Consider the following 26,832-nt stretch of genomic DNA (forward strand, 5'->3'; position numbering starts at 1 on the left):
TTATTTCCCAGGAAGAAACTCTGCCATTTACTCCAGAAACAGGCTCATTCCTTGAAAACTTTGAAAGAACTGAGTACTCAAGCAAGGAAGCAATTTTTAAATTTGAGGATGAGCAGGGACAAGTGTTCATTATTCTGTTAACTAAACATGAACACTTTTGGTTCAGTGGGGTCAAAGTCAACTAAGTTAGTTGACTGGTGATCATTGAGCACCATTACTACGTACTGTTCTCCTTGCCTTTTAAAAATTGAGCTTTCTTCCTTGGACCATAACTTCCCTGTGTTCTCTTTACCTAAACCCAGCAAGTATGTTTTCTTGAAAAATGCATGCCATTTGGAAAGGAATTGGTAAGAAAAGACTATGTTGAAGCTGTGTTTGGCAAGGGGTGAAGGTGTGCAATGAAATCAGTACTTTTCAAAGTATAGAATTCCACATTCTCTTTAGACATTACCCTTAAAGTTTTGGAAAGGGCAACTGCCATGATTAAACCTGCCTGTCAGCCTCACTCTTGAGATGCTGTGGGCCCAGAAGTCTTTCTTCTGTAACAAGCCTGCGATCACAGCTTCTGGGCAGCAGAACTTTGGAAAAAGCAGAACGTTCCCCACCAGCTGAATTCCCTGGTGTAAGCAGGTTCCGCTGTTCCTGCTGATTGTGCTGGGTCTTCGGATATATCCACATGTCTGGGTTGACTCCTGCTGGTGCTGGGCCACCACGTGATGTCCTCATTGCCTACTTCTGCATGGCCTCTCCATGCCGCAAGTTAGTTAGGGGAGCATCTTATGAGGAATCAAACTCAGCCATGTACAAAAACAGATGCATAGTTTTCAGGTGACAAAGAGGAGGTGAATCAAAGAACCTAATTCTTGCAAGTTCCTTGGTAAGAAATAGGAAGTAATCAAAACCAGGCTTGGGAGCAGGATATCCTCTGTGACTGCTGGAGTTCAGGGCAGAATATGACTGTGTCTTTTACTAGCCACAGTTACTTGCTGTGTACTTTGCCAAGGAGATTGGCATTTCAGGTCTATTTGATCTTTGTGTGCTACATACATATGGGGTGGAAAACTAGGGGGTGAGGTGGGTCAGGCAGAGAGTTTGTGGACAGACCATTGGAGCACCGAAGAATACATGTGTAGTTCTTGTAACGAGATTTTCTTTCTCATGGCCTTGAAGGTAAAGTAAAAGGCTTCTCAAAACCTGTGTGTATCTAACTCGCAAGTATTACCAGTCTCTCTTTTATTTCCCATTACTCAAGTATACATTAATATGCGAAGGCCAAGCGAGGTGGCTTATGCCTGTAATCCCAGCACTTTGGGAGCCTGAGGTGGGTGGATCACTTGAGGTCAGGAGTTTGAGACCAGCCTGGTCAACACAGTAAAACCCCATGTCTGCCAAAAATACAAAAATGAGCCAGGTGTGGTGGCGCATGCCTGTAATCCCATCTACTCGGGAGGCTGAGGAAGGAGAATCGCCTGAACCCGGGAGGTTGTAGCGAGCTACAACCCCTACTGCACTCCAACCTGGGCAACAAAGCAAGACTCTGTCTCAAAAAAAAAAAAAAAAAAAAGTGTGATGTAAAAAAGCTGGTCAAGGAGAATACATGCTAAAATGTGACAGTCACTTCTCTGAATTCGTATCTCAAGCTTAATTCCTGACTCCACTGCTTGCTAGCTTTGTGACCAAGTTACTTCACCTCTGTAAACCTCAGTAAAATAGGAATAAAGTTATACCAGCCTCATAAAAGTTGAGACAGGGCCTGGTACATAAAAAGCTCCTAGTAAGAGTTATTATTGTTGTTATTACAACATTACAGTTGCTCTTTTGTTTTAAGAAAAAGCCTAGAGGCTGATCGCTTGAGACCAGAAGTTCAAGACCAACCTGGGCAACATAGTGAGACCCTGTTTCTATGGGAAAAAAAAAATAGCCGAATTTAGTGTTGTGTACCTGTAGTTCTAGCTATGCAGGAGGCGAGGCTGGAGGATTGCCTAAGCTTGAGTTCAACACTGCCATGAGCTATGGTCATGCCACTGGACTCCAGTCTGAGTAACAAAGCAAGACCCTGTCTCAAGAAAGAAAAGTCCAGAAAGCCTTAGTAGAATTATTTAGGAGTTGCTGTTTCGCACAGTTGTGAGCCTGAGATAAATAACAGAACACATATGATAAAATTGCTTTCTATTCCTAGCTGGGATTTTTTTTTCAGTTACTTCCTTAGAATTAACATTTCTCTTGGAAACTTGAGGTTAGGAATAATGAGTTTTCAGTAGTCCACTATGATTTCAAAAACTAAAGAGTAAAAAATCCATCATTAAATGTATTGAGTGACAATAAAATTACATGTATTACCATAAAAATGTTTTCCTTTTGGGAGGAGGTAATCTTCACACAGCCAAGCCTACCATGCTGGTAGAAAAGTATTTAACAAAAGGATCTTGGTGGAGAATTACTATTCACCATAATTTTCATTCTTACTGTTTTAATTAACTTTTTTCCTTTTTGGTCTTAAACTCTGCTTGCCCTGTAAGAGCAGAGCACTTTCTTTCCTTCTAGAGTTTTCATCCTCTTCCAGTTGTGTTCATAGGGATAAACCCTATATCAGCAACTCGTCCAACAACCCGACTTACCTTTAAGCAATAGTATTTGACAGTTTCTCAGACTTGTTTGCCAAGCAGGGGTATTTCTCATTTCTGAGCTAGGTTTATAATCTGAAGATTCATATCATCACATTCTCCCACCCCTGGGGCCTTCAAAGGAGGAGATGAAAGAAGAAGGGACCAGCTCTTGGTGTGCGGGTCACAGCTGGAACCGCACAAGTCCGTGCACTCTGGGGCTGACAAGCAGGATGCTCCCTTGTACTGAGAGGAAACGAAATTGAAATTTCAAGTCTGAGCTCATTTCTTTCTGGTGACTTGTGGGTCGCTTTAGATGTTTGCAACCTTATCCCGATGCTGTGTGAAGAAAGGAAGTCATTGAAGGAGGCCCCGACTGAGGCGTGTCCTCTGGTGGGTGTTTTTGTTCGGTTCAGTTTGGTTTTTAAATATGAGTGGGTGATGGCTTTTTCTTTTCTTTTGAGAAATGTGGAAACAAAGGCTGTTTGATTTAAGACCTCAGACTTCATGCATAGAGAGAGTAATAATCACCCAAATCATCATATCTGACCAAAATTTTCAGAACTTTTGGAATCCTCATTCTTGGCTTTTTAAAAGTTAGACCTGAAATCCAGAAGGAGGATTTGGGCTGTCAGGGATGACAACAGCTGTATTCTGAGTGCATGCAGCCGTCTCTTGGGTTCTTTGGGTGGGAGGAATTGCAGATTCTTTTCTCTGCCCCCTGTCAGCACAGCCCGCTACAGATGCCCAAGGGAAATCCGTCTTGCCTGGAAAATCCAGAAGCACAGCCAAGGCATGGCTTGCTTTCTCTGGACCACAGTGGTATAACTATTCATGATGAATAAGCAGGAAACACCAATTTATGCTTTCCCACTCATGATGGGAGACACCACTAGCTAATTTGGAGTGAAACTCATTGGCTTTCCTTGCTCCTTAGTCTACCTTGCAATGCTACAGTCTCGTGAGCACCACCATTGCAGAGATGAACAGTTTTTTTCCTTCTGAGCTCCTCTGGGTATGCACTGCCTGGGATGATGGAAGGGCTTGTGGATCTGCCTAGTCCATAAAGGTTAAAACAAGCAGGTTTATCTGCTTTTCTCAGCATGGGCTAATAATATTTACAAGAAAAGTTTTCTGGTTTGTTTTATATTTTAAAATTAATGTGTGCTTATTGTAGAACAAATGTAAAAAGAATCAAGTGATTCATAATCCTACTCCCCCAGGAATAGCCACCTTTCTAGATTTTCTCCATGCCCATAGGTGCTTGGAAGGCAATATTGGGTTGATACTTGCATTTGTTTCTATTGTTGCTGTGACAAATTACCACAAATATAGTAGCATAAAAAATGCACATTTAGCCAGGCACAGTGGCTCATGCCCGTAATCCCAGCACTTTGGGGAGCTGAGGCTGGAGGATCTCTTGAGCCCAGGAGTTCAAGACTAGCCTGGGCAACATAGTGAGACCTTATCTCTAGTAATAATATTTTTAAAAATGCATTATCTTACACATGCATTATCTTACAGCTTTAGAAGGCAGAAGTCTGAAATTCATCTGCTATGGATGAATATCTGACCAAAATAATTTTCAGAACTTTTGGAATCCCCATTCTTGGCTTTTTAAAAGTTAGACCTTAAATCCAGAAGGAGGATTGAGACCCCCTCCCCCAAATTCATATACTGAAGTCTTAATCCTCAGTGTGGTGGTATTTGGAGGTGGGCCCTTTGGGATATAATTAGGTTTACATGAAATCACAGAGTGGAGCCCTCATGATAGGATTAATGCCTTTGAAAGAAGAGACATCAGACGGCTTCTCTCCCCACTGTGTGAGGACACAGCAAGAGGGCAGCTGTCTGCAATCCAGGGAGAGAGCCTTCAGCAGAAACCGACCATTCTGGCACCTTGATCTTGGACTTCCAGACTCTAGAACTGTGAGAAAATAAGTGTGTGTTGTTCAAACCATCCAGTCTATGGTATTTTATGGCAGCTCAAACAAACTAAGACTGGGCTAAAATCAATGTGTCAGCAGGCAGTGTTCCTTCCAGAGGCTCTGGGGAAGAGTTCACTTTCTTCCCTCTTTCATTCTGTTGTTGTTCCTCCATCTTCAAGGCCAGCAGTGCAGCATCTTCAGATCTCTCTCTCTCTCTCTCTCTGACCCTCCTACTTCCCTTCTGCAATTACATCAGACCCAACTGGATATTTCAGGATAGCTTTCCCATTTCAAGTACCTAAACTTAACTGCAAAGTTCTTTTTACCTGTAAAGCAACGTATTACAGGTTTGGGGGATTAGGACTTGGACATTGTTGGTGAGACCATTGTTCTGCCCACCATAGGAGGCAACATATAGTGTTCATCTTATGCTGATTGAGTGTCTGCCATGTGCCTTGTACTTTTGCCTTCTTTCACACAGTTAATAAGTGGTGAACTAGGATTTGAACCCAGGCAGTCTGGCTCTCCCACCTGCACTCTTGAACTCCTGCAATATCTCTACTTTTGCAATCTGCTTTTTCTCTTAATATATTTTGAATATTTTCTTGTGACCTTAACCATTCCTCTGAGAGTCTGAAACATGATTTATAATGGCTAAATAATACTTCATTGCCTAAATGAGCCATAGCTAACTTAACCATTCTTCAGTAGGAAGATATCTTGCTGTGGTTAAAAAAAGACAGTGCTGAATGTTCTTGTACATGAGCTTTGTGCCCATACTTAATTATTAAATGAACTTGGGCCAAAAAAGTTCCTTGGAAGCTGGTTAACTACTGCACACTAGACAACAGTATTTCCTAAACAGTTTTTCTTTCCCCCCCCCTCCCCCTTCTGTATTCATTTACTTACTTTAAAATTTTTTAGAGATGAGGTCTCACTGTGTTAACCAGGCTGGTCTCAAACTCCTGAGCTCAAGTGATTCTCTGACCTAAGCCTCCCGAAGTGCTGGGATTACAGGCATGAGCCTCTGCACCTGGCTTTTTTTCTTGAGGTATTTAATAGATTCTATGAAGTGAGGTTTTCTGGTTAAATAAACTTGAGAAATGCTATACTCCCATTCCTGAATTAGAGCTTCCCAATCATATTAACACTAAAACCAGAAGTCCTCTGGTAAACAAATCCCTCTCTCCCTGTTTTCTTGAACCCAGTGTGTCCCAAGCTTAATTTGACCAAAGATTTTTTTATTTGTGGCGTCAAGTACTATCTTACAAAGCTAAGGTCACAGGACATAATGTTAGAAACACATCTTTGGAGTCAACCAAGTGAAGCCACTTACCCTCAAACACCTTCAAAAGCTTAAGTCTAAAGCTACTCCAGATGGAATAGTTTGAATATAATCACATTTACGAAATAAACTCAAATGTTTCCTATCCTCCACTCAGAATTTCAGTCTAACATTGTTCTAGTGGTTCCTTATGTTCATTTTAGAGGTCACATTATACCTGTTCCTGGCTCTGTAAATGTTAGGACTGGCCGTCAGCCAAGACCAATACAGGTCTGCCCTGAGGTCTACATGGCACTGTGTGTTCATGTTGTTGTTCAGGGATAGTGACTGAGGTCCTTGAGGAGAGCTGTTCTGGCCAGGCATGGTGGCTCATGCCTGTGATCCCAGCACTTTGGGTGGGCGAGGCAGACTGATCACCTGAGGTCAGGAGTTCGAGACCAGCCTCGCCAACAATGGTGAAACCCTGTCTCTAGTAAAAATACAAAAATTAGCCAGGCGTAGTGGAGGGTGCCTATAATCCCAGCTACTCAGGAGGCTGAGGTGGGAGAATCACTTGAACCCAGGAGGCAGAGGTTGCAGTGAACCAACATTACCGCACTCCAGCCTGGGCGACAGAGCAAGACTCCATTTCAAAAAAAATGAAAGAAAAAAAAGTGTTCTATAGAGTGTTCAGTGCAGGTGAGGGACTGGATGGCAGGATGTGCTCATTGAAAATGGGGCAAATGTCAGGTGTCACAGGCTATTGAATCATTCATGAGGTGAATAAACCGATAGCAGAGCAAAGTTTGCGGGAGTAAGCAAAGCTGGACCTGGGGTTACTGGGGAAGTGCTGGGTGGGATGCACCCTGGAGCAGTGAAAAAGAAGTACCAAAGGTAACCATCATGGTTTGGGGAGTCTACTGGGGCATGTCCTCTGGGCCAAGGGACTTCAGGGGGCCTTATGAGGTCATGAAAAAGGATGTGATTGAGCTCCCAGGCCTGTGGCACAGACTATTTGTATCACACTCATGTAATGATCGAGACCCAGACAGTGGTGCTGTCTGCAGTGTCTACTATTGGGGGAAGAGCATCCGGAGTGCTGTCAGCATCCTAATGGAGAGGACCTCTGGCTGCAACTCTGGACCTCTGAGGAAGTTGTCAGGTGTGGAACAGGTTTCTCTCCAGCCTTTTAGTAGCCTGTGTGATTCCTAAGATGGCACCCAGAGTTCTGGTGCCTGGTTTGAACCATACTTGGAGAGGAACATCAGAGATCACAGGGCCCAGCAGAGAAGCCTGGCTGAGCTAGCTTCCCTTCATACTGACCAGAATGATGGCCGGAAGTCTGGGGATGAGGCATAGTGTCTCCTCTCTCTGGGGACCTGTGATAGCCCCTCCTGAGTGGGTAGATAGAACCAGAACATGGGCTCAGTTATCCAAAGGGACCATTCTCAGCCCCCTTGTCCCTGGCAGCCCCTGCTCCAGAACTGCTAAGCCTAGCATTTCTTTCCTGTTACTCCTCTGACCTCTAGTGGCTAGAACTGGAAAAACTTGCTCTAGGGATGAAATCATCAATAAGCAGGAAATGTCTTTAATGTTTAATGGCTGAGCACTTCTCTATAGTCATCCTTCACCCTCTTTACAGCATTCTTTCTGCATACATCCCATAATTTAATTCAGCCATCATCAACACTGGGTTTGGGCTCCAGACTGTGACTGTTACTATTTCATGTAACTTGGGATGGAGTTGGCATCTGGGCCTCTGTGGTCATGACATCCACCCTAACTACATCCCAGGGTTGTTGCAAGGCTCAGATGACATGAAGCCTACAAAAGTAATGATATATAAATCCGCTTATTACTCCAAAGCCATTAAGTCTGTGATTCTGTAGACCTAAAATGTTTTAATTCATATATTTTGGTGAAGGCATTTAAGCCCTTTCCTCTAATTCTCTGTGGGAGATTCTGTCCCAATCCATAAGCATTTACTTGTGGTTGTTATGTATATTTCATAATGGACTTACTGATTACTCAACAAACATGAATTTCCTACCTCATGCTGTATACCACTGCTACTGCTGGGGTCTGGCAATGACCAGACAGGCAAAGCTCTACTCTAATGGAGTTTACATTCAGATGAATTAAAGGGATTCATAGACAGGTGAAACATACCCCCCTGTCCTCAGGATGACATTATAGCTTAATTGAGAAGACAAAAGCTTCAATAACCAGATAAGATTCAAGTCAGTATGTGAAAATGGCCTTCACAGAAATATAAACAGGAGTTCCACTGTGCTGTGTGTGAAAGGGAGAAGCTAGAAGCAATGAATATAGGCTGTGCTTTCTAGGTGTTTAATGCTGGAAGAATGGCTGCTGGGAAGTGATCCGGACACTTGAGAGGTCAACTGGAAAATGATGAAAATTAACCTGGTAACTGGTGTCTATTTCTGGTCCCAGAAGAGATGCAAAAATTGTATGCAGAATATGCATGAAATTGTTCATCTCACCCTACAGTCATATTATTCTTTGAGATTCCAATTAAATAGTAGCTAGATTCATTAATGCTTTCTGTTCTGAATATTAACCTTATAAATATTAACTTTGTCCTCATAAGAACTATCTGAGGTAGGTACCCCTATCATCATACTCATTTTACCGATGAGGAAACTAAGATATCAAAAGAGTAAATAACTTGCGCAAAGTGATTTGGCTGCCAAGTCATGAGTTCAAGCCCAAACCGGCTGGCTCCACAGCTTGCATGCTCACCACTGAGCTATATTGTTTCTTAAGCCTTCAATTAAAAAGTCAATCAGAATTTTCAGAGATGCATACTAAGTGTGCAGGAGTGAGGTGACCTAAATCTATGATTGGTTTAAAATAATTCAGCAAGTCTAAGGAAGGAAGGAAGAGCCAATTATACTAAAATCTTGATAAATGTTTACTCTGGGTGATGTTTATAATGTTTATAGGGGTCATTATAGTGTTCCCTAATTTCCATAATAAAAAATAGAAACCTTTTCCAGTGAATTTGGAGATCTCGAAATACTTATTATTGTACTGTTAATATCAAAAGACTTTTCAGTCATCCTGGTAATTTAGATCAAAGCAATGAATCTCACTTTTATTAATGTAATGTGGCTATGAAATGGAGTGCCCTTTTCTGTATATTAAAACCTATTTTCCACCTAATCCCCAAATATGACAGCTGAAAGCTAGGAGAATTTAAGTGATCAGCCCATGATTGAAGTGGGAATATGAAATGATATCTATAGTCAGTCACATAGCCAAGTACTGGAAGAGCAGGAGTTAAAAACCTGGGTTTCCTGGACTCCAGGCCTTTGTAGCTCTCATCAGAAGGAGGTTGCACCAGTAAAGGGCTAGCAGCCCACATAGAAACATGGACACCAGGCTTCACTTGTGATTCCTGCTACACCAGGCAGTTGCCAAGTTAGAAGCCTGGGATGTAAGATGAAGAAAGGTGAGTCATCTTCGGCTTGGAACTGGAAGAGGTCAAATGGTCCTTTTCCCTCCCAAACGGGGCCATGCAAGCCCCATTTATCTTGTGTGTTTTCTCCACATTCCTTGTTCACAGATTCTAGCTGTGTCAACTACAAAGGGCATAATTGGAAAAATCCTAATTGTACTTGAAGATACTTCTCAGTAGTGCATTTGGGGCTCTGTGGCAATAAACCCACCCCTTGAAAAGCCAGAAGCCAGGGCCAGGCATTTCTTGGGAGGGAGGGATGGAAATGGTCTTGGTAAGGGTGCGTAGAGTCATCACACCACTGTTGAATTAATCACTGACCTCATCTCTCCATCCTGAGGATTCTTGGAGGACATTGCAAGAGCTAAAATCTCCCCATTCCTAAGGCTGGTGTGCACCTTTTCCACTGCCTTTCTTGGTATACACTTCTTAAGGTCTGGGATGCCTTAAACCCTCATGTTTCAGGACCCCAGCAGGTGAGGTAAATGAATGAAGCTGGCCAGTATAAGACTGGGGTGAACTGAGAAGAACAAGCCTTATCCTTATTCAAAGGTTTTATAACACTGAGCTGTCTGCACAAAATGCCTGGACAGGTCAGCAGACAACTGGCTTCCTCTGCTATAGAGGATAGACCCTGGTGAGGAAAGCAGGAGGCCTGAGTACCATCACTGGCTCCCTGTGACTTCAGTACAGCCTTCCCTTGGCAGAGCCTCAAGCTCTTTCATCTGTTAAGAAGTGGGTCTCTGAGTCTCCAAGGCGCCACCACCTCTGACAGTCTAATTCTATGATCTGTGATAGGATACATGTCTCAAAACAACTGTGTCTGTCTGTCCAACATATATTTGCATACCGTGTGCCGGGCCTGTTTGATCTAACTGACTTTTTGGAACTTGGTGTCCTTGAGATCTTTGGATGGGTTTGTGCATTAACCTTAAGTGCTTTGATCCTGTAATATAATAAAATGGCCTACACTTAACCATCATTCTGGTACCATTCTCTGTGTCAGAGGTTGTTGCTCTTTTATTTGCCAGTTTTCTCTTCTTTCTAAAAGCAGTCATGAGCAGACAAGCTTAGAAAGGGTGTTCTCTTCGTGTTGTTTCAGGGAAAATAGAGAAAGTCAAACCTCCTCCATCCCCCACCACTGAAGGCCCCAGCTTGCAGCCTGACTTAGCCCCTGAAGAGGCTGCCGGAACCCAGCGGCCCAAGAATCTGATGCAGACCCTCATGGAAGACTATGAGACACACAAATCTAAAAGGCGCGAGAGAATGGATGATAGTAGTGTAAGTTTTTCCTCCTTTCCTTTTTCACTTCTCTGAGCGCGGCCGTCGGTGTGGCGTGTGGCATTCCAGTCCAGGCACAAATGTGTATGTGGTTGTCTGGTCAGCATTAGGGTTCCAATATAGGTTTTCAAATATGTGGTTTCACATGCCTGGAACTGGGTTTGGGTTTTTGCCTGTTTCAAAAAAAAAAAATGTTGATCATGCAGGGAGCTGGTTGTTTGCAGCCAAGTATAGCTGGAGTTGACCAGCAAGGCTAGTGTGTAAGATGTTTGGTGCATAGAAAGACAGCATGCAAGGGTCACACAGGGAGAGGGATGCAAGGGCCCTGAAATCATCCCTAAACACCTGGGAGCTGATTTCTACCATTGCCCAGTAGAGATTGTATTTCTCTAGAGAAGGATGAAGATGCTGTTCCTTCAAAGCTGACCCTCTAGGCAATCCCTAACAATGTTACACAGTGCTTAAAAGACCGAGTGTATTTGGGACTGTTAACAAGCCCATGTGCATAGCTTGACAGCAAAGAGCCAGTTAAAATGACAGTTGAAAACCACATGGCTACTTTGCTACCCCCAAACCCTAGGAACTTTGCACATAACGTTCACATTAACTGTGAAGGAAGTCATCTGCTCTGTGGTTTCTTTCTCCAGTTAGAGACGTAGGAACTGTTGCTCTACACAGTCCCAGGAGCCTGGAGATCAGCCTCAGGGTTCATGCCAGCCTCCTATGGGTCTTCTGGCACCAGCCTCTTAGCACATATTTAAGTCACCACCTCCTCCCCTGACTGCACTCAAGTCACAAATAGCTTGGGTTGGTTGAGGATCCTACCCAGTTTACCTGAGACAGTCCTGGCTTATGCCCCTTGTGATGCTGGGATTATTAATATCCCCTTTCACTCTTTTGTTGTTGTTGAGACAGGGTTTGTCTCTGTTACCCAGGCTGGAATGCAGTGATGTAATCATGGCTCATTGCAGCCTCGACCTCCTGGGTTCGGGCAATCCTCCTGCCTCAGCCTCCTGAATAGCTGGGACCACAGGCATATGTCACCACACCTGGCTTATTTTTTAACTTTTTTGTAGAAAGGAGGTCTCATTATGTTGCTCAGGCTGTTCTTCAACTCCTGAGCTCAAGGGTATATTCCCACCGCAGCCTCCTAAAGTGCTGGGATTACAGGCATGAGCCCCTGCACCCAGCCTGCCTTTCCCCCTTGAAAGTGTCCCAGTTTGGGTGATAAACCATCTGGTCACCTTAAACTTGAATACTATGGGGTTCACAGTAAGAATTTCCTGCTGCTGGCCGGGCACGGTGGCTCACGCCTGTAATCCCAGTACTTTGGAAGGCCAAGGCAGGCGGATCACGAGGTCAGGAGATCGAGACCATCCTGGCTAACCCGGTGAAACCCTGTCTCTACTAAAAATACAAAAAATTAGCCGGGCGTGGCGGCGGGCGCCTGTAGTCCCAGCTACTCGGGAGGCTGAGGCAGGAGAATGGCGTGAGCCTGGGACGCGGAGCTTGCAGTGAGCCAAGATCGCGCCACTGCACTCCAGCCTGGGCAACTGAGCGAGACTCTGTCTCAAAAAAAAAAAAAAAAAAAAGAATTCCCTGCTGCTTTATTGCCTTTATATCCTAGCTGGCTAAGTTAAAGGATTTCTGGAGTTGAAGCCCAGATACTGAAAGTTGCTTTCAAAATATATGGTGGTAAAGAAAGGAAGAAAGCAATGGATATCTGGCAGCTGGCTACTCACTTGGCATCTCCCAGGCTTTCCCTTGTGTTTACACCTGAACTGCATGGAGTGCTGTCTCAGTTGCTGTATTAGGTTGCAGCTATTCTACTGGGCTGTTCACTGTATTAGACAGTGGGATGACGCCTGGCCCTGGGTAGCTGCTGCAGACATTTCCACTGCTGAACTTCACTGTAGGGGAGCCAGCAGCTCCGTTCGTGAGCCTGTAGGATTTTCCCCTGGCTCCTCAGTCACTTTCGCCAGCCCTTCTTTGAAGCCCCACTTCAAAGGATAAAGTTTACCTTAAGAATTTTCGGGAGGCTAGATCATTTTGAAGCTTGGTGCTCTAGGTGTCTGGTTTCTTTTCTCCCAGCGACTCTGCTCAATACACTCAATACATCAGCAGCTTTGGCAGAATTTAGCCAAGTGGATGCCCCACACTCTGATGGGGATGGGGAAGAACAAGTAGAACCACTTAGCATGTGACCCATGTGAGTGTTTGCTGAGCACACTCTACTTGTCACTTGTGTGTGTCTTTTGTGTTGGAGTGCAGATGATAGGGAAAAATACTCCATACAGACGGGTAGAGGCAGTTCTCACTCATTTCATAAAAGCAGAGGGCTGGAAACTCTTTCGTGCACACGCTGACACTCTGGCAGCCACCTAACAAATGCCAGCCAGGTTGGATTTTTCCTTTGCATGAATGAAGCTGCTTGGAATCAGTGTTTTAACATGCTGATTGCCCTTCACTTACGAAGTGAAGAGGCAGCCTCCTGTCTCTATATTTCCCAGTAAATAAACATTTTGAGAAAGGAAGAGACCTAACTAATTAAGCTGTTAATATCCCTGGATCTTGGATTCAAAGCCAAATGTTTTGCACTGTTATTGCTGTTACAACAGAACCAAGTTTGCTGTTGTTGAAAATTCTTAGGATCAGGACAAAATCTACCAATCCACTATATGCTCATTTAAGAGTTCAAATCTAAAACAACAAATTCAGATTGCTTCTAAAGCAAACATATGATCATCAGTCAGGCTTCAAATGAGAGCCCTCTCCTAGCCCTTCCAATTCAGGGGACCTTTTCTCCTTTATCTATGTCGATCACTGGTGAATGTGTTGAAGTTTACCTTTAGGGATGAACAAAGATTCATTTTTTTGCTAACTGATCTGTGGCCCCTTTTCCATTTTTTTTCTTTAATACCAGAAGGATAGTAATAGAGAGCAGATGGATTGCTGGGGGGTTGAGTTATGTAACTGGCTTACCTATCCGTAGAAGCATAAAGTTAATTCTCTTAAAGGTAAAGTAATTCTGGTCTCTAGCCTCCATTTATATACACTATTCTCACGGAGAAACATGGCTTCTGAGACTCTCCACCCTCTAAGCACCTCAGTGGCTCACACCGACATACCCAGCATCTCCCCATGTTATGCAGCATCACCCCTGGTACCTCCATTTGCCAACATTCTTTCCAGTAAGCCACTTGGCAGCATTTTGGCATGCCCTTTTGGAGATGATAAATCATACCTGAGAATCAGTACCTGTCATATGATTAGAATACAACCATGTGTTTGGCCATTGAAATTAGCAGTTCTTTGTGAATTAAGCAAAAATAATAATTATTTTTTATTCTTTCTAAGGAGAAGGCAGAGTTAAAAACAAGACAGGCACTGATCATTGGAATATGTATAAAGTGCGATATGTTAGACACAATGATATTGAGGAGAGTGAAAGACAGAAGGAGAAGAATAGAACGTAGCTATGGCGGAAGTTTTGCTGAGTGAGAAACACTGATCTTTGCCATCAAAACAACTTCAGTGTCCCCTGAGGCCCCGAGCCCCGAGCACCATCAGAGTTTTGGTGGCCTCTGGGGTCCTGTCCACCGGGACTCAGCTCAGGGCCCTGCTCTCTCCAGTTTTCCACTTTATAAAAAGTCATATGCAGAGAGGCCCCTGGCTTATGGGAGTCAGGGAGTGGTGTTATCCAAAGGTTATCCCCAACCAGCCATATTTGTTACTAACTCAGAACTTGAGCAAAGTACTCCCTTTAGTGGCCACAGTCTTCACCCACCTGGGCTGATTTCTTTGTCCTGCATATTGAAGTCACCAGTGAGTGTCTCCAGCCTCACTTATTAATGGACCTCTTGGCTAATTCTGGGGACAGGAGGATTACTATCCCCACCCCCACCCACTTACCCAGGGCTGTTTACCAACTTATGCAAGGCCTTTGTGTGAATTAGGAAAAAAGTCACCCTTGTTCCTCTATGAAGATGCAGCCCTGCACCAGCCACACATTTTGGGGGTAGAGTAGGAGACTGGGCTTTAGTACCATTCATCCCTTTAGTCTGATGCTTTTGTGCAGTGCACGCACCACACACGCAGATGCAGCAGTCCTATTCATATTGTGGGTTTCTCTTATCTGAAAATGTTCTCTTATGTGGAAATGTCCCCTTATCTGGGTCTCATACCATTTCTGCTCAGTCATGCAATTCCTAATGGATGAGTGAATCCTAGTTTCCTAAAGGGCTTCTTGATGCCTTGCAAAGGGACTGCCTCCAAGGTGGGGTTGCCCACTCATGGATCTGGAAGACATTTGGATCAGTGGGCACAAATGATGGACTATTTGGATGTTTTTCCTTCAGGCATGAAGAATCCCTTTAGGAAACTATGACTCATCAGTCTGTCCTAAGTGACATGACTGTATTTAGGCAAACAGTATTTTTCCAGCCAATTATTTCCCTAACCTGACCTGAGCCTCAGAAAGTCAGTGATGCTCATAAACATCTCGAGGGTTTGCTTTGCCTTTCTCAGTTGGAGGGATGCTGACCAGAGTCCAAATCACAGCCTTCTGGATGTTCAGCCCCATCTTTACTTCTAGCACAGGATCTGCTCTCAGTGGGGTTTTCCTGTGTGCGCTCTCTCTCTCTTTCTCATCCCATGACTTAATTACTGAGAGGTCATCCAACCACTCTGTCTTGTCTTAGAACAAGAGAAGACCTCGTCAATTCTCCTGGGCTGCATCAAAACTGAGAGTTCCTGCACACATTACCCTTCCAGACCAGGACATGCATTGAGAGTTCTGGCCATCGTCTCGCTCAGTGGGTGAAGGAAGCCCATCTGCCTCCTGTTCCCCCAGACTCTACAGGAAGCTCAGTGATGCCTTGTGCTTCCCTAACTCTCTCTTGGGTTTTCACTCATACCCTAGTGAAGGTGCAAAGGAGAGAGAAGAGCTCCTGACTTGTCAGCCGCCAGCCATTAGCCCAATCATGACAGAACTATAATTCCTAAGTGTTACATATAAGAAGCAGTCAGCGATCACAGATGTGGGATCCCACCTAACTAGTCTATGGCTATCAATGCCCCAAACCAATAAATGCTTTAAATGCCCCAAGCAGTGTAAATGTGTGCTCATTACCATAATTCTGGAGAGGGATGTCCCAAATCGGTCCTGCTATCTCATTTTCCATTGTCAGGCCATTTTTTTCTGTACTTTGCGGAAGACGTTTAGTCCCCTATAGGAACAAAAGGATCATTTCAGTTCCTAAGTGCTCATACTAATAATCCTAAATAATCACCCGAAATTGCTATCAAAGGATGATCCCACTTTCAGGAACTTACCCAGGTCCCCAGGGTTCTGACGAGGGAGGCTGTGTGGTCTCCCTAGGCAGGACTACCCTTAGGCCAGTTTCAGAGAATCTGCCTCCACAAACCAACTCCTGTGATTAGGATCTTCTTTTAATGGAACAACAGGTTACACGACGGCTTTGGGGTTTAGAGAAACATATGGGAAGAGAAAGGCTATTTGGCTACAGATTCTAGCAAATCCAAAATGGCCCCCAACGACCTTGCTGGTGGGCAACTGGTTGTGTACAGAGGGGAAGGAATCTTGTTAATTCAAAGGGCAGAAAATGAAAGCAACATTTTGAATTAGCAAAGTACGGCTTATCTGATATTTTTATTAGTGAACAATAGGGTATCTAGTTGCTGCAAAGGAAAGACTTATAAACTAATATCAGTTGGAGAAAGTTTTGGCATGGGTGTAGAATGGCCTCCTGGTATTACTTCCCCTCCCATCCTCTTCTGGTGTGGTGCCTGTTCCCGGCTAGGGGGTGTTCTGTAAGTGTGTCACTGCCATGTACTAACCCTGGTCTTTTCCCTCTCTGCCAGTACACTTCTAAGTTACTGTCTTGCAAGGTGACTTCCGAGGTACTTTTCAATTTGTTTGTCTTGGTCTTACTGAATGCATGATCCAGCTGCATGCTGTTGTGGTTTGCCATTTCCTGATGAGTTAAATGAAAATGGCAAGAAAATGACTTGTCTCCATATGTATTTTTTTGTGCCTTTTCTGAACTATGGGACTGCCTCAAAATGTTGGAGTCCATGCAACAGTGATACACAATGGTGTGCTTTGCCGTGCTGTGCTGTGGGGGCGAGTGGGAGGGTACCGGGGAAGACCTTGCCTGCTCACGGATCTTGAAGACGTTTGGACCAGAGGACATAAGTGATGGGCTATTTTGGTTTTTAAAGTTTCTTTAGGCATTAATAGCAAGTATACTTGGTCTGGTTGGAAAACAGTGCAGCTCATGCAGATTGAGCTATTGATTTTCACTCATTCTTTGTTTACCTTAACATAAAGCTAGAAAGCTCCATTTATAGATTTAATATGAACCATCCTAATCTACAAATTTATCAAATGTGAACCATCCCAGGCCTCCCTCCCTCCAATCTTTAAACGTGTATTTTTTAGAAACTCTAAGCCTTGATTTCTCCAAAAGCCTCCTTGTTTAAGAGACAAGGTCTTACTCTGTCGCCCAGGGTGGAGTACAGTGGTGCAGTCAGAGCTCACTGTAGCCTTGACCTCCTGGGCTGAAGCGATCCTCCAATCTCAGCCTCCCAAAGGGTTGGAACTACAGATGTGTGCCACCATGCCCAGCTAATTTTATTTTATTTTATTTTATTTTATTTTATTTTATTTGTAGGGACAGGGTCTCTCTATGTTGCCCAGGCTGGTCTCAAACTCCTGGCCTCAAGTGATCCTCCTGCCTCAGCCTCCCAAAGCATTGAGGTTACAGGTGTGAGCCACTGTTCCCAGTCCCCAAAAGTCTTCTTCTTTCCTTTTACACAGATTTCACAAATGTATGTGCTATGAGAAGGCATATTTTTCTCTTTTAATTTTTTTTCTATTTTGTCCAGTTTTTCTTTTTGCTGAGAAAGCACAATATTTTTCATATTTTTATTTCTGTATTTTATTTTGATTTTAAAATAATTATTTCAAATATACAGAATTGTAGAGAGAATCATTCGTTCATTCATTGAACAATTTTCGAGGCTGTACTATGTGTCAGGCATTGTTCTGGGTTCCATGAATACAGTGGTCAACAAAACGAGTTCCTGATATCATGGAACTGGCATTCAAAATAATGTAAGATAATTAATAAAACCTACCCACCCAGCTTTGTCCATTCTTATCATTTCATGATATTTAATATTTTTAAAAGAATACAATTTAAGCCCTCTCGTTACTTCTCCCAGTTCCCTCCTCCCCTACAATCTCGCAGAGGTAACTATTTTTGAGCTTGTTGTTCATCGTTTCCGTGCATGGTTTTATACTTATACTATACATGTGTATATACATAAACAACACCTTATTTTTGCATGTTTAAAGACATTCTATGAATGGTAAATCATGTTGCAGTATCTTCCACTCCTGACTTTGTTCTGTCTGCATTGTTTTTAGATGTGTCCTTGTTGATCACTGTGGCTCTGGTTCATTCTTTATAACTGCTGTATGGTATTCCATTGAATGAATATATCACTATTTATTCAATCTTCTATTATGGAAATGTAGACGATTTCCAGTTTTTCTTACCATTAGAAATAATGCTTTTATGAATGTTATTATACATGTCTCTTTATGTACCTATGGAAGAACCTCTTTCTATATCTCGGAGTAGAAGCACTGGCTACTAGCCCGATACATCCTAACATTTACTAGATATTGTAAATTATTTTTCAAGTTGGTTGCATTAACCTGTGGCATAATAAGTTTTTGGTCTCTCATTTAGCCAAAGAATTATATTTAAATATAGAGCTGACCTGCTGATTATCAGTAATTTTCTTTCATAAGATATCAAATGAATGCTGAGAATGTCATTCTGTACTTTCTTTAATGTCTAATTGTGATTCTCATCTGGAAGACGGCAGTTTGAAAATTAGGACTTAGCCCGTCTCCCCTTTGAGTCCATTTAAAACAATGAAAATCTGGTCAAATAGATCCAAGGAAGGTAGAGTTGGGCCCACTCTGTCTTCAATTTAAAAGCAGATGGGAAGATGAAATATAAATATTAATATGAATAGGGTGATACTATTTAACATATCTGTCTTTTGTTTCATATGTCCAAATTAAAATTGTCTATATTGATTGCTATTCAAAGTTAAGCAGTTCACTTGAATTCCCTAAGCATTAGAGAGAAAAATTAATATTAAAGGGTTGTGGAGAGAGAATTGTTTTTTATTCCCCACGAGACCTGAATGTGAATTTGTGAAAGCAATAAAACTTTATTTATTGATTTATGTAGTTTACTTTTTTTTTTTTTTTTTTTTGAGACACAGTCTCACTCTGTTGCCCAGGCTGAATTACAGTGGTGTGATCTCAGCTTACTGCAGCCTCCACCTCCCATGCTCAAGCGAGTCTCGTGCCTCAACCTCCTAAGTAGCTAGGACTGCAGGTGCCAGCCACCATGCCCAGCTAATTTTTGTATTTTTAGTAGAGACAGGTTTTCACCATGTTGGCCGGGCTGGTCTCGAACTCCTGATCTCAAGCAATCTGCCCACCTTGGCCTCCCAAAGTGCCTGAGCCACTGAACCCGGCCACAATAAAACTTTAAATCAGATCCTTTTTTGTTTTCCCCTTTCCATTTCCATGGGGAGTGTTGATTGCTCCTCTCTGATGTGTCTCCTTCTGGACTCCTTACAGTCATTGGGCAGCAATGTAGTCTGGTGGCCTCAAGCATCAACTCTGCACCCAGAGTGCGGAGTTCAAATCTTGGTTTTGCCTTCTGCTAACTGGGTAATTCTGGGCAAGTTACTTAACCTCCCTGTGCTTCAGGTTCTTCATATAAAAAATGGGAGTAATAACAGCATAAATTTTGTAGACTAGTGGTGAGGATTCAAACAGTAACATAGAACTTAGGACGTGAGTATATCTATTATTAGAGCCCCAGAGACATGTGCCTTTTTGCCCAGAAAATAAAGGAATGAACTTTAGAAAGTAAAGTTAATATGCAGTAATAAACTAGTAATAAAAGCTCTAAATTTGCTAGAGATTCCCACATGCGCGCGCACACACACACACACACGCACACACGCGTCTGAATTAATTACAGAACAGATGTTCATTCAAATACCTTGGTTTTTGAAACTTCTGAAGACCAGTTGTGGGGCAGCTGTACTCCCAGACAGCCCTGGGTCATAAGCCTTATGAACCCAAAGACAGCTTTATATCAAGGTTGCCAGGTATTTCAGTAATGATGTTTATTTTCTTGTCTGTGCCATTACTAGCGGCTTTAGATTTCACTAGAAATTTATTGTATGGCCATGGTAAGTGATCGTGTGACCATGGTAAGTGGGCATACAAACTAGGGGAATTAATTAAGAAAAGAGAGCTCATTGTTGGTGTAAGTGAATTATTTGAGCTCTTGACAAGTAGACGTCCAAACCCAAGCTATGTTAAACTTTTCCATAGTTATGAATATTATTTTTCTGCCCATTACACTTTTCATCGCTAAGCTCCATGAGGGAAGGGACTATTCTATCCTCAACAAGAAGCACTGTGCCTTATACTTGGTAGGAAACTAATAAATATGGGTAAATTGGATCGATAGATGGCTTGTAACAAGAGTTCCTAAAGAGTAGAGCAAACTCAATTTGCCCAAGTTGTTTGAGAATCAAAATAGGGTTTAAATAACAAGACGAAAAACATTCCAAGAGGATGGGGATCATAATTTTTAGAACTTTAGATTTATTTTTAGCTTTGATGTAAACCTTTCTGTTTGTATCTGCAATCTGAAAGGCAAAGAGATGATCCCTTTATACAATGTAGAGTTCTTTATAAAATGCCCGATATTTGTATGCCGCTTCATAATGTATAAATCCCTTTCACGTGATGATAGAAATAATTATTCCATCATATTAGGCTCTATTTGAGAGCTTACTATGCACTGGGAACTATACTTTACTACATTGCCTCATTGATTTCTCTGTCCAAATTTATGCTGTAGTTTTTATGATCCCCATTTTATATGGGGATACTGAGGCACAGGGGTAAGTGACTTTTCCAGGGTCACAAGGATTTGAAGTAGACCTGCTGGACTTCAGAGACCACAGTGCCTTCTGAGTAAGCCTGTGAAGTAGAGTAGCTGTGTTCTCCATGTTATAGATAAGAAATGTGAGATAAAAGATGAACAACAGAGGACAAAACTGGAAATAGAGCCCAGGACTTCCACGTGCAGTCCAGTGCTGTTTTTCAGTTCTGTGCTACCACACATTAGACTATTAGAAAATTTCTCTATTTAACTGTAGCAGATTTGGAAGCATGCTTTCCTCCTGCTAATTTCTTATTCTTAGATATCTGTGGATATTGAGTGAGTGACCATGATATGCTTATATGCAAAACACATTATGCAAAACACACATGGCTTATGTGCTTAACAGTGCATCATTCATTCAGCAAACATGACTGAGGAGGAATGGGGGAGGCTTCCCAGAGGAAAACACGTTGAAGCTCTTGGTGGTGCATTTATTTGGCAAAGGTGCAGAGAAGCGGTTGAGATGGACCCCCTGATCTCCCATCTACCCAGAATCTGCTTATGTCTGGGCTCCCACCTCAGCCTGTAACTGCATCTCCTTGCTTCTCTGGAGTTGCCAACTGTATTCGTCCATTTTCATACTGCTATGAAGAAATAACCAAGACTGGGCAATTTATAAAGAAAAGGAGGTTTAATGGACTCACAGTTCCACATGGCTGGGGAGGCCTCACAGCAGAAGGCAAAGGAAGATCAAAGGCATGTCTTAAATGGCAGCAGGCAAGACAGTGTGTGCAGGGGAACTGCCCTTTATAAAACCATCAGGTCTGGCGAGACTTACTCACTATCATGAGAACAGCATGGGAAAACTCACCCCCATATTCAGTTACCTCCCACGAGTCCCTCCTGCTACATGAGAGGATTATGGGAGCTATAATTCAAGATGAGATTTGGGTGGGGACACAGCCAATCCATGTCACCACCATCACTGTCCCTTGCCTAACTGATGATATTTAGAATAAGCAATGCCTTCGTTGCAGTTTGGATAACCAACCAATGTTGGCTCTATTGGACTTTTCTTTAAAATCAGAAACTATACGTCCTAAGCAAATGCCAGAGCAACTGGTAAGAATGCCTGGGCTTGTTTTTGCTGCAGTGTCATGATATAGAACCATTTTTCATATGTTGGCAACCTAAATGCCATTAATCTGGAATCTTTTCTTGATCAAACTGAAACTGGAGCAGATAGGCCGAAGTCTCTTCTCAGGAGTCCATGGACTGCTCTAGTGAATGGAAGGAAGGGAGGCTCTCCCTCAGTGGTAGTGAGCCTACTTGTCCTTAATGTTGTCACCTTTCATTTCATTGATTAGCATATGGGGTCTGAAGTTGCATCAGAATGCTGAGATTGCTTTTATTGATCCAATAACTTTTTTTTTTTCATGTAATGGCTTTTTTAGTTTAATTTTGCCCAAGTAGGTTTTTGTACTATAAATATCATCATGGCTTATATAGATTTGCAAAGCTTGATGGACTGAATCCACACTGGTCTCATTGTTTGGAATTATTTTCTGGATTGCTTGTTTATGAAGAGACTGAGATCATCTATAGTGTGCTGTCCAATATGGTAATCACTAGTCACATGGAGCTATTCAAATTAAAATTAACTAAAATGAAATAAACGTAAATATTTAGGTTTTCAACCACACTAGCCCTATTTCAAGTGCTCAATAGCCACGTATGGCTAATGGCTACCATATTGGATAGCAGAGATACATTTTCATCATTGCACAAAGGTCAATTGGACAGCACTGATCTGTCGCGTGTAGAGATCTGCTTTATCTGAAAACTTGATGCAGAATCATAGCTAGTTCAAAAACTTGCAGAACATTTCATGAAAATTAAATCTCTCTATAGTGAAAACTAGGAGTCAAGTAGCAGATGAATTTTGGCTGTGAGACGAATGCATAACCAGAACCACCCATTCCCCTTTTCCAGTGTCACTCCTGTCTCCCAGCAGTACTTTATCACTTTCTCCTCTCAAGTTGATAAACAGAAAGGAAGAAAGAAACAAAGAAGTTGGTTTGTGTTCATAATTAACATCCATGAACTCTGCATAATTTTTTTCCCTCTCTTTACAGGTCCTTGAGGCCACACGGGTTAATCGAAGAAAGAGCGCACTAGCTTTGCGCTGGGAAGCAGGGATCTATGCCAACCAGGAGGAAGAAGACAATGAATAAACTTCCTTCAACCCAGGAAGCGTCTGTGGTGCTTGGGAGACCAAGAAACCAAGAAATTTAACAACTGAAAGCATTTTAATGGACTATTTATTAAAGTGCAAACAAACTCAGCAATCCTTATGTAGACCAGAAGCTGCAATACACAATGATGAAACAAAAAGGAAGCCCACCCATCAGACTCTGGACACCCAGGAGTCAAAAGAGAAAGGACTTTTTTTGGTGACTCAATCCCCGTGTCTGGTTTTGGGCCAATCCACAATGGATCCAAAAGGACAAACGATGTTACAAGCAAATCAACATAGTTGCTACAGGCAGAACTGAGACCAGCCTCTCCGGGTGATGAAGGACAATGGTGATAGGGCCACTTAGAGAGCAGTAGGGCCCAGGCTGGTGCAGCCTACATGGCACAGGATATTTCCCTGCACCAGTTTCCCACCTGTCGCTCACAGCATCGGAGGGTGTTGCATTAACTCCATTTTCTCCAGCAGCCATAAAATGAATGGCGTTTCTCTCCATATTTGCCCAGAAGAGGCAGTTATGATTCCACTTCTCTTACATTTAATTATTTTTAATTGAAAACAACTCATGATCACAATTCATAAAATCCATATTTTAAGACAATATTTCTTCATGTTGCAAACACAATCTATTCTACATGAGGAGGCTGAGAAAGGGGAAGAGAAAACCAAACCAAATGGATGATGTTAGCTTTAGGATCGTGTCTGCTTATAATATTCACTGATCTGCAGTTTATGAGAACACATTTTCACAGTTACGTTTCTTCGTAGGAAAACTATATTTAGTGGGCAACAACTATTTTTATGATGGGATGGGTGAATATATACATGTATAGAATCTGTACACATTGAACAACTTGGTTCAAGATGGTGGGGGCATTTTTAGAGTGGCAATAATTGAAAAAAAGGTGAACTCTGCCTTGGAGAGGTAGATGACAAGAAATAAAAAGGTGTTTATAACTATTGTGTTTTATAAAGTGGGCCTTAGAGATAGGAAGAAGAATGATGGATTCTTTTTGGATCAGTCAGAAAGGAAGCAGGAAAGAAAAGTCATGAAGGTAGAGAGAGAAAAAGGGAGGGAGGGAGGAAGAATGGGAACAAAATAGGAGGTAAGAGATACTATTTTTGCTGAGCAACCAGTGTTTTTCAGGATGCTACAAAGAAAAATATAGAATAGAAATTTAAGTACAGGCTTGGAATCAGCTACAGATCCTAAAGATGGGGTGAGTGTGTGTGTGTGTGTGTGTGTGTGTGTACACCATTGTGTGTTTGTGTAAAATGCGTATGTTCAGGAGTAAGGGTGTATGTGTGTATGTATGTGGATTAAAATTCCAGAGTGACCATGGCACTTGGGTGTACAGGTAATTCCTCCAAAGCTGTTTGCTGGCTTCAGGAGTGGAGTGAGAATTTCTTTTTTATGAAAAGGGATATAAAGGCACTGAGCTGATGCAGTATTTGTAATATTAAATTGACCTAACAAGGTATTTGCATGAGTCACAATTGCAAAGTTTTGAGCAGTTTTGTAATTTGACATTTAGGAAAGTCTCCTATTTATTCTCATGCTTTATATTCATGCTTAGTATACTATAGAGGATGCCAGCTTTAATCTTTCTGTCATTTAAAGCAATATGATAAGGGTATTCAATAATTGGGTGCCCTAAATTTCTGAATGAGAAAATTTTCAGTTCTGGCCTTGAGAAAAAAAAAAACAACCAGCCTTCTTTTTTTTTTTTTTTTCTTTTTTTCTCCTTTGTTTTAAAACTGTGGTTTTTAAAAAAAGCAATAATTAAGTCAGACCTCACTAAAAATCATTTTTGTTGTTATATTATGTCATAAGCTCTAGTGTGTTATTCTAAAAAGTAGCAATTTCACAAAATTTGTATGTAGATGTTAATGCACATTTCCTTCTTTTATTAGACTAGTGTTGACTCTGGGGGGGACATGTATTCACAGATGAGAAGTAGGCACAAAGTAAAAAATGGAACCATCTACTAACAAGGATCCTTTAAAACTGCCAAGGGAACCAGTAACTTGAAGCCACATTCTACAGATGGCAGCCAAAAGAGCACATGGGCAATTGGCACCATCTTTATACGGTTCGTTCTCCTGAATATTTTGAATGAATTCTCAACAAAATGTGCTAGCCGCTGGGGTCACAAAACAAGTAAGATCCCTGTTGCAAGAAATTCATTTTATAGTGAGGGAGGCTAACATTCTCAGGAAAATGGAGAGAGACTAACATTCTCAGGAAAATGAGACCCGTGTTAGATTAGAAGTCCTGACATGAAATGGGAGGACCCAGGAAGGAGGATCGTCTTTACCTGAGGATTTCCAGCCAGAGGTCCCAGATGCCTGGGCTGAGAACCCAGCAATAGGGGGCATTCCCAAAGCAGACACAGGGATAAGAACAGAGGAGGCAGTAGCATTGCACAGCCCCAGGCACAGTGGCAGTTAGGATGGCTGGAGAGTAGGATAGTTCTATGGATTGCACAAAAAATGTGATGTGCTTCATGTTTTCTCTGATTCATGGATCTGGTAGAGACCATAGACATGATATAGACTAACTTCCCCGTTTTTCACAAGAGGAAACCATCCTTATGACTTACCTTAAAGTTTTTTGTTCTGTTTTGAAGGAAATCATGTGCTACATGAAACCTTTGACAAGAGAATGTACAGCTAAGAGAAAAGCTTAAGAGGCCACACTGTTCATGGAATCGCTTTAGAGGCAGATGAAGTGGTCTTTGACCACAGTTGACTGAACCAGAGCACTTATTGCTTAAAGATACAGAGCTGGGGGTTCTTGGGCCATGCTCCGTGTGTGGATAAGGAAAGAAATGCTTTTTCTGGGACTTTCCCACAGTCACAAAGCTGTTTTCACTGTGGCCCCTACAACTCTTAACTTTTGCTAGTACTCCTGTGCTGCCTTCTGGATTACTGCTGTCTATTTTCTTGCTCCACTCACTGAAGATCCTAATATAATCCCATTAAAATGTAAATTACAGTTTACTTGGGAGAGCCAGATTTTCTCTGTGCTCTTGAGTTTTTTATTCATTCAAGAAACCTTGGGCCACCGCTTTGTACATAGCACCATGCTAGGCTCTGGGATCCCAACTGGACCCTTTTAACTTTCTGAAGATGGGACCGTCCCCTGGAGGAAAGTCATTCCTGCCTAATCCATTGAGAGAAAGAGGCTTACGAAAAACTTTGCCTCTGATGCTCGGCCCCACCCCCAAATAGCACGCAAGCTTGTTAACCTCACCTCTTACAAAATGTTTAGATTCTGTAGATGTTAAAAGCCTTTCTGGAAGTATTGCATTCTGCCGTGTTTATAGGTGTTCACTTTCCTCCGGAGCTGATTAACTACTGACATGCCTTGGCTTTCTCATCCAGAAATTATGGAAACAGGGTCTGTCAGTGGCAGGAGGCCGGGCTGTGTTTTACTTGGATGACACAATGCAATTTACTTGCCTATTCATACCCATGCATGCTGCTCACCCTAGACAATGACATATAAGCCGTATATAGATCAATGTCCACATATATATACACACACACATATATATATAAAGCGTTACAAGGAACACTAAAACAGTGTTGATTCTTGTCTCTGAAGATGAGTAATTAAACCTTTTTTTTTCCCAACTAAAGAATGGATTTAATTAAACTAGGTATTGAAAAAAAAGTAGCCTAAGTGTTAGAGATGGTGAATATATTCCATTTTAGTTTAAAGAACCAATTTCCTGAATTTTAAGCATTCAGTAAGCTGCCAATTTTGATTTTGTGTTGCTCTTTACCCAAATTATGTTTTCTTTGTTTTTCTTTTTTGGGGGGAGGAGGGGGAAAAAAGCAGCAATACTGTGTTTGGAAATTATACTCTGTATCTGGCTTTCCTGTGTATGTTAACCACTTAAATGTTATTATCCTGCTTTGGTTTTATAGTGATTGTGAGGCATTCAATGCAAGTATACAGTTATTTTCTCATTAAAATCCAATGTGTGTTGA

The 26,832-nt window shown here is 42.2% G+C and overlaps 1 protein-coding gene across 13 annotated transcripts in view; it reads left to right on the plus strand.

The window, feature by feature from the left end:
• The window catches only part of LOC105481052 (PALM2 and AKAP2 fusion), a 545,532-nt gene extending 518,700 nt beyond the window's left edge, over positions 1–26,832 (plus strand). For 7 of the 13 annotated variants that reach the window (XM_071078127.1, XM_011740318.2, XM_011740320.2 and 4 more), the window contains 3 exons: positions 10,379–10,557; positions 16,441–16,479; positions 22,715–26,832. In XM_071078127.1, the coding sequence (XP_070934228.1) occupies positions 10,379–10,557; positions 16,441–16,479; positions 22,715–22,813 (317 nt within the window). In that variant the 3' untranslated portion in view covers positions 22,814–26,832. The remainder of the gene's footprint in view (positions 1–10,378; positions 10,558–16,440; positions 16,480–22,714) is intronic. The other 6 variants (XM_071078128.1, XM_071078132.1, XM_071078133.1 and 3 more) reach the window with 2 other exon arrangements.

The sequence above is a fragment of the Macaca nemestrina genome, chromosome 14 (genome assembly GCF_043159975.1).
Source record: "Macaca nemestrina isolate mMacNem1 chromosome 14, mMacNem.hap1, whole genome shotgun sequence".
Lineage (NCBI taxonomy): Eukaryota > Metazoa > Chordata > Mammalia > Primates > Cercopithecidae > Macaca > Macaca nemestrina.